Source organism: Peromyscus californicus, unplaced genomic scaffold (assembly GCF_007827085.1).
Source record: "Peromyscus californicus insignis strain IS unplaced genomic scaffold, ASM782708v3 Scaffold_11__1_contigs__length_118956290, whole genome shotgun sequence".
NCBI lineage: Eukaryota > Metazoa > Chordata > Mammalia > Rodentia > Cricetidae > Peromyscus > Peromyscus californicus.
Genome location: NW_026294402.1, coordinates 36,542,369 through 36,550,662, shown reverse-complemented (window position 1 = coordinate 36,550,662; position 8,294 = coordinate 36,542,369). Strand labels below are relative to the sequence as shown.

Sequence of the window (8,294 nt, the reverse complement as noted above, 5' to 3'; positions counted from 1 at the left end):
TATTCATCCATCTGTGGCCACTGAGTGTGCAACCAGAGCACGCCCCCACCGACCCTGCTTCCAGCCCAGCCAGTGATCGGCCAGATCAGCCTCTTCCCAGGCACCTGGTTCTCACTGGTCGCTGGAGTCCCGAAGTCATTCTTATTCATTTATGCTGCCATCTTGTGAATCTGGTTCTGCCCAGATGGCCTCCCTCCCAGCCGCAGTCCCTCCTCAAGAAGGATAAAGAATTTAATATGGGTCAAAAGGCTGAGATAGAAATATCCCTGAGTGCATGAAGAAAGGGAGCTGAAGCAATTAGTATATGCCACCGGCAGGGTTTTTAAGATCCTCTCTTGCCTCTGGACATTCAAGTCTGATGAGACTGGACTAAACGCTTAATCAGGACCAGGCAAAGGGCTATGCTGCTCTAGGTGAGTCTTGGACTTGAATTCTGTTTTACATAGGCATCAAACAACTATGTCTTCTGTTACATAAACATGTGCCTTTTGAAAGAAAGGAGTCATTCGGCATCTGTACGTGGGTCTATGGGGAGAATTCACATTACCAGGGAAAGAATAAATGCATTGTGCAATGCCTACACAATTATCACAGGTTTTTGGCAAAAGATGGAGGAAACTTATGGTAAAAACCTGGTTCTCCTAACACCCTTGTCCTTTTAGCACAACATATGCAAAGCTGGGATTGTTTTGATTCATTTTATTTCTGGTACAGGCAACATCTCAGTGTCTGGCCAGAGAAAGATTTGGACAAATTTAAAATTCCTATTGATTTGATTTAAAAGAGGACCTTTCCTGCTGCATCCAAATTACTTCTTTCTTTTTTTTTTTTAATGAATTCCACTTTGAGTATTTTAATTTTGGTGGTAGCAACAGCTATTTTGCAGTCTCCACATGTTTAAATTTTTCTTTGAGTTTTTTTTTGTACATGAAGATTATATCACTCTTACCCCTCCCTCCTTCCCTCAAACTCCCCCTCCCAAATTCATGATCTCTTAATTATTATTGTTACATAGACATGCATACATACATGCATACATATACACACATATATATGTACAAATGTGTACACAATCTACTGAGTCCATTTAGTGTTGCTTGTATGTATGTTTGTCCGGAGTTAATCACCTTGGATTGGGCTCAGTTTATGTTCACTGGTGTTGTGCAAGTATCAAGCTGAACACAGTTTTCCTTTGTTTGAACTGCCTTCCAAAGTCCTTCCTGGACTCTTTCATCAGGAGAAGCCTGTACCCCACTACCTGTGAAGACCCTCAGGAAGTGTCTCGGGCATAGTTTCCCTTTCCTCACTTGCCTGGGAAACGCCACTGTGCATCTATATGTGAATGGGAGCGAGAACAAGGAATAAAAACCTAGACACATTCGGGAAAGTTTCTTTAAATGCTTTACAGATCCCTGTGGGGCGGGGAACAGAGTAGAGCCTGTATGTGAACAGATAAGAAAGGAAGAAAGCAAGAGAAGAAGGAAAGGAAGGAAGAGGGAGGGAGGAAGGAAGAGAGAGAAGGAAAGAAAGAGAGAGAAGGAAGGAAAGAGAAAGAAGGAAGGAAGGAAAGGAAGAAAAAGAAAGAAAGAAAGAAAGAAAGAAAGAAAGAAAGAAAGAAAGAAAGAAAGAAAGAAAGAAAGAAAGAAAGCCAGTAGAAAACCAACTTCATTTAAATGTTGGAGGGAGCGCTCTGTTGGGCTTTCTCCCATGCTGGTGGATGCTAATTCTGTAATGCTAGACAGTTGCCTTCTTTTGGGTACAAAGAGAGAAAGGGAGGGTTCCTTTGTGTTTTTCAGTGCAAAGTGATTCTGATCAGAGAGAACCAAGGTTTCAGCTCCAAGTACCTGACATTTCCATCTGAATCCACTTTTTTTTTTTTCTTTTTAAAGGAGGGGGGAGGTCTAGTTTTTCAGGAAAAGAGCCTCTCTACGCAATCCTGAAACTGATCTTCAGATTTACTTTTCCTTAATCAATAGAAAGCAACTTGACTGCAACTCAACCCTCCCCGACTCTAGTGCAGGACTAACTGAATTTTTGGTTTTAAGAGTTCAGGATTCGGACGTCATTTCAGGAATCAGAAATAATTGGCAGAGAGGTGAGGCGAACTGACGGGAATTCTTGTACCTAATTTTCCGGGCTCACCAAGATTTGGCTTAATATTTTTCACTCAGTCCCTCCAGCCTCGACAGAACAGGTTAGTGGCACTTTTCATAAATACAAATATCTAAATGAATCCTCCTCACTGCTGCTGTCTGTACTGTCCCCGCCAAGGCCTCCAGCTTGAAGCTTGCACTGCCTCTGCTAGAGCTGTGTGTGATGTCTGCTGAAGTCTTCTACCTTCTGTAGCGAAACTGGCTAGAGTTTACTATGTGCTTGAGACTTCAGTGTGCATGACTAATGACTGGAGATTGCCTTAAGACTCTCACAGTATCAAGTCATTGCTTTTTCCTAAAAGTTTGGCTTTAAAAAAATCTGATAGCCCCAAACGGTAAGAGCAGGGTGTTTATCTATAAGACTACTGTCGGGAGCAGGTTTCCTGGGCTGCGCTTTGGTTCTCAAGCTGGTGCATGGTGAACTTGGAGCTTGCTTGCGTGTGTGCCTGCATCTCAGCATTTTTGAGCAGCGCAGACCATCCATGTTCCTAACAGAGGGTAAAGCCACCCGCTCAGCTGATTGTAAATTAACATGCAAATGAGTTCAGTTTTTGTGATCTTCCTTCTTTTAATTAACTTCCTGGAACTAACGAGTTGCTCACGTGCCGGGTTCTATTTCTGTTGTATTTCCAAGAAGCCACTCTGGTGTGCTGCTTCTTAAGCACCAAGGTAGCCATCCAGCACTCATTTCACTATGCAATATCAGTGGACAATCTGAGACCACCTGTGAGTCTGGTCCGTAAAATAATGGATTGGCTCCATGTCATTGAGAAGAGGATGACATACTCTAAATCCTCCTACCTGGAGAAACACGTGTTATTTTAACCAACATTTCTTTGACCCTGATGGAGAATACTCTGGGAAAATCAGGGCAGTGAGGTCTTAAAGAGGCTAGAGTTCCAGACACCCAGTCTGAGATCTGTGTTTTTGGAGTTGGATTTTTTTTTTTTCAATCAGATACAGAGTAGACACCTTCCCCTTGCTCCTTATAGCTTGCATCACCCCCATCTAACTCCCTGACCATTTAATACACTTCTAGGCAGCCTTCTTCTGGGGGTCTACTTTGTTCCCCAAGTGTTGAACGCAGGAGGACCCTCTAGCCTTCTGAGAATTCCAATCGACTCTGAAGGATTGATGTTGTGATGTGAATTTGTTCGGTGATGGTTGTGGTGTGTCTCGGGATCTGCCACCAAACACACCTGGTATTCTATTTACTCTGGCAAGCAGGGGATTTTTTTTTCCTTTTTCTTTTTAAAATTCCAGGATGAATTATTCATCATTACTTAGAATTTGGGTCTCTTTCATCTTCGCACTTGTACAGCACCAAGGTGAGTATGACAGAATCTCATAAAGCTCTTGATCAGCATGCTCTTGAATTTATAAAGAGACACTTTTGTTGGCACCATAATTGCAAGGGCAGGTGTACATGTGTCTGCAGATACAACAAGGAAAAAAAAGTAAATTAAATTCTGTTGTCAAGGGTAAAATGCATTAACTTTGAACGATGCTCACTTTTTCTTATTTAACTTTGAACACAATTTGTATATACCAATTAAGGTTTATAAAATAATACAGACTAATTCTAGTGCAAGTACATGCAGGGGTTGAGGCTGTCCACCCCCTCCCTCATCATCCATTCCATTTAGCCATTTAGCTTATTGTTGGAGACTTTCACAGTGTTCTTATTTTAACTCCAAGTTAGAAAGTTACAGCAATAGCCTTGGTATTAATGACCAGTTTCTCAGGGACTTATGACATTGGCCAACAATGTAAAACTATGAAATAAGCTAATGAATTCCCTCAATGCTCAGGATCCCTTCTTTTCTCTCTGTATCTCTGTCTTAAGTTAGCGAAGGACCATGTGTATGTCTTCCTCCTACTGCTGTTCATGGGTTTTTAGATTAGAAAGGTAGGACAATCCATGTACATCTTGTTCTTCTAGGGCTTATATTCCAAAGCCCTTTTATTTTGCATGTTCATGTGTTAAGTTCAGTTGCTGCATGGCCCCGTGTCTTAGATGGACCTTGCCTTTAAGATCATGTCCACTGTCTTAGAATTGGGCGAGTTAATAGTTGTAGGATGTAACCCAAAATAACAATAGAATGATTTCCCTACAATAATCCCAGTGACTCCATCTTCCACCTCTACTCCAAGGAAGTGTATTTTTCTTTGGTGAAAAAGAGAAATCCTGGAAACACAACTATACTTATTGTGTGATTCCCAATTTAGAGCAAGCACGGGTAGGGATAGTGTTTCTGTTGCTAACTCTGACACTATCGGTGGGCTATGCTGCCAAATGTTCTGTTTTCAATAGTAATAGGTTCTGAGATGGAAATCACTGTTGTTTACGGCTGTTCCCTTTTGTTGAGTGCCTTATTTTATTCAACAGATCTTTATTGAGGGTGTACAGTAATAGATGTACTTATCTGTAATGTTCTTAAGATGGAAAACATTTAACTGCCTGTTATTTCTGTTCAAAATCACAAACTAAGTGAAGAATCTTGGAACAGACAGAGAAGTTAGGGTGGTCTCCATCCATCATCAATGTTTTATATTTCCTTAAAAGGGAGTTTTGATTGTCCCTTCTCCAGATAAGATTGGCCACTGCTGTACAAAATACCAATTAAACCTTTGCATGGAAATGATTACTATGCCATGTTAACTGGAGCCCTTTTCCGTACTGGGCATGACTCCCAAAAAGCTTCCCATGAAGGACAAACCTGTAGTTTGATTCTGTATGTGCTAGTAATTCAAAGCAGTCTATTACCTTCAAATTTAATAAGTACCTGTGTTTAATGCCATAGTAAGAATTGCAAAAAAAAATTTTTGAAATTTTTATCTTCTAGAAACTTGTACTTTGTTACCATGTCAATAATAATGCTTGAAGGGCCTTTCTAAATGCTGATTGTGACATCAAACACAGGTCACTGGCTGAATACTCCTGAGAGTCAAACAGCCACCGCATCTCCTCCAGGTTAGGAATTGGTCAGTTTCCCAGAAACTTCAGAGATGTGCGGCATAGTGTGTGAATACTAATGACTGGACTAGTTCCCTGCTTTCCTGATGCTGTCCGCCAGAAAGAGAGTGAACCTTTGTCAGGGCGGACCTGCACCAACTCCACACTCCAGAACTAAGGAGCTGGCACTTGGCCTGGCCCTCCAGGCTGCTGTCTGTCCCCTCTGCAAGCTCTTTTCAGGAGCTGCTGTGTGCTCGCTAAAAGACTCCCCAAGGGGCAGAACTGGCCATGACCAGTTGTCCTCCATCCTATCGGCTCCATCAGTGCAAAGCAGGGACTTTCCCGGAGAGAGGGGTGACATGAGACTGGGTGTCAGCTTCTGGACGGACTTGAGAGCTGTAGCCACAGCCTAGCGTGGATCAGCTGCCCCACCCCCACCCCCAGAAAACTGCAGATAAACTTTCAAAGGAAGAAAAATGTTCTGTTGTCCAACTTTCATTCAAAAGAAAAAAGAACAGTGGCAGAGAAAAGTGATACTAGGCATGACATGATTATTTCAGAGGTGCAGTTGTGCCTCAGGTCCTTAGTAGCATCGGACCTGGGGACATTATCTTATTTTTCCCACAAGTCTGGGCCACACCTTGCAAGAGTTTGCATGGGAAATTCAAGAGTTTGCACGCCAAGCATCCTGGAAAGAAGTGCTGCTGTCACAGAAGGGGTCTGTGTAACACGTCATCTTTGACTAAGAGGACCAGGAAGAACATTGTGTCTGCCCTACAGAGCACTTCAGTACTCCACACCCCCAAGCCCACCACACACACACATGCACAAGCACATGCACATGTGCACATGCATGCACGCACGCATGCACACATGCATGTGCACACACACACACACACACACACACACACACACACACACACACACACACACACACCTCCCTCTGTTGGAGGATTCCATGTCTGCTTTTTGTGGCTAGAGCTGGGCAGAGAGCCTTGGGCCAGTCTCAGTCAAGGTCACTCACAGGCCGTTACTACCAACCCTTTCCTCCCCACTTGGTGCTGGTTCCAATATTATTCCTCTTGGACTCTGATGCCTGCTACTGTGTGGCAGAAAGGATGCAAGTCTTAGGAGAAGCTGATTCAACCATCCTAGTAAATAGAATTCTTAGCTTAGGAGAGGGTGCTCTGTGGTTACATCTACCTTCTCGCCATCTGGTTGTCTATTCAAGAGGCAAGCCCTCTTCAGCCATGCCAGATCTAAAGGTCACCTCCATACACTGAGAGCTCCAGGAACCCATGGTGGTATGACCTCCCCACTCACTGTCACCACTGGTCTCTCTGATGCATGGACACAGAGGGATAAAGCACATAGGTCTTTGCTTTAAGTAGCGACTGTGTTCCTTTTGTTCCTTCCTTGCCCAGAGACAGAAGATCCTTGATTAGGTACAGCGTGGGTGGAAAGGCTGTCTGCCCTGCCTTTGGCTTATAAATCATACTCAGACAAGCTGGCTTTAGTGGGTCGGAGGGGAGTAGCTTGCCAAAGGGAAGAGGCAGCTGCCATCTAATCTATGTCAACACCGTCTCTCTTGACAGCCCAGCCCAGGGAGCTCATGTATCCATTTTGGCAGAATGACACCAAAACCCCTAAAGTAGACGATGGAAGCTCATCTGAGATTAAGTTGGCCATTCCTGTTTTCTTCTTTGGTGTTCCTTACCGCACCGTCTATGTAAGTGCAGAAACAGCTCTGGAGCTGCGCTCCCTTTTGTTGGTCATTAAGCATTTTAAATACCCCTTTCCAGGGCTCTGAGGATGGAGGATTTATTGGCAGGCAAAACGACAAGTTCTGAGATTTCATGAGCTGATGGGTTTTATGATTAAGAAAGTCAAAGGTATATTTAATGGCTAATGTTCATAGTGGAGGAGTATACAGGGCAATAAATTGCCTTTGTGGGTGATTAAACACAGAAGTGAAGCAGAGGCCCCAATGCCGTGCACATTATTTCTGCTACTCAACATGATAAAAAAAAAGATACAATGAACCACAATAGGAGCAATATCATTTTTTGCTCCCTTCTGGGGGTGTGAAAAGTTTAGGCATCTGCTCTTCTTGGGCTTCCGACCAATTTGAAGCTCAGCTGGAGCACGAGAAATGGATAATCAATGATTGCATAAAAGTTGTTTGCAGAATTGGCCCCCCTCCTTCGGGCTGTGGCTATGCCAGAGGGTGCCATTGTCGAGCCCGTGCCTTGGTCGAGCCGGCAGTTGGAAGCACTTCCGTGGCTGTCAGAGCTCTCCCAGGCACCTCCGTTCTCAGGATGTGTCATTTGGATAGTTGAAGTAGCTGCTGGGGAGGCTGTGGTTTGGAGCAGCGGAGCCTGTCTTTATTTCTGCCCTCATGGACCAACGGAGACATGGGCAGAGTCTGCCGCATCTCACCCTAGGTCTGTGCCCTACCCGGGAGGAACACACAAAGGAAATTTGGAGCATTTCCTTGTCTGCCCTAAGACTGCTGCCTTGGCAGTTTCTGGCATACAGCTGGAAGACCCCCTCTTCCACTGCTCTAACTAAGGGCTCCTGAACATCCCAAGTATCACCTGCCATGTCTCCTTCCACCCCAGCTGACTGAGAACCTGGGGCGGGGGGTGGGGTGGGGGGGTGGGGGGGAGAGCCCACTAATCTACCTTAATGAGTTCTCCAGGTAATCCTGGTGCCCACTAAAGTCTGAGAGTCACTGCTCTCAACCCAAGAACACAATCAAAACACATGTGAGCGCTGCCAACCTCCTCCGCAGGTGCGCCTGTGTGTTTTAATTGCACCTGTTTTCCCCTAGCAAATACATGGCTCTGGCATCCTAACTGCATTTATGCTCTCCTCACAGCGGGGGCCTCCCTGGTCTGTGTCTGAGGGAGCTGACTGTGAGTTTTGAGTGTGCTGACCTGCTTTTGGAGATGAGAGTCCTTCCATTCTGGGGGTCTTGGCCTCCCAGGCCCCTAGAGCATGTATTTCATCCAGTTCCTCTTTCTCTTCCACCACACAGTGTGACACGGAGATTAAAAATCCATGGCCTTGCAGAAGGACAAACCATAGTTCAGGGCAGGATCATTGGAGGGTAAACTATACCGTGAGTTCCCAGTGCTCTGAGTAGTACAGTCTTTCAACCATTCAAAGGCCTCTGGGTGGCT

General features: G+C 44.6%; 1 protein-coding gene across 2 annotated transcripts in view; it reads left to right on the top strand.

The window, feature by feature from the left end:
• Positions 1-2,002: 2,002 nt before the first annotated feature.
• The window catches only part of Tecta (tectorin alpha), a 70,747-nt gene continuing 64,455 nt past the window's right edge, over positions 2,003-8,294 (top strand). The window contains exons 1-3 of one of the 2 annotated variants that reach the window (XM_052757475.1): positions 2,003-2,194; positions 3,417-3,481; positions 6,705-6,838. In XM_052757475.1, coding sequence (XP_052613435.1) covers positions 3,418-3,481; positions 6,705-6,838 — 198 coding nt within the window. In that variant the 5' untranslated portion in view covers positions 2,003-2,194; position 3,417. The remainder of the gene's footprint in view (positions 2,195-3,416; positions 3,482-6,704; positions 6,839-8,294) is intronic. The other variant, XM_052757452.1, reaches the window with a different exon arrangement.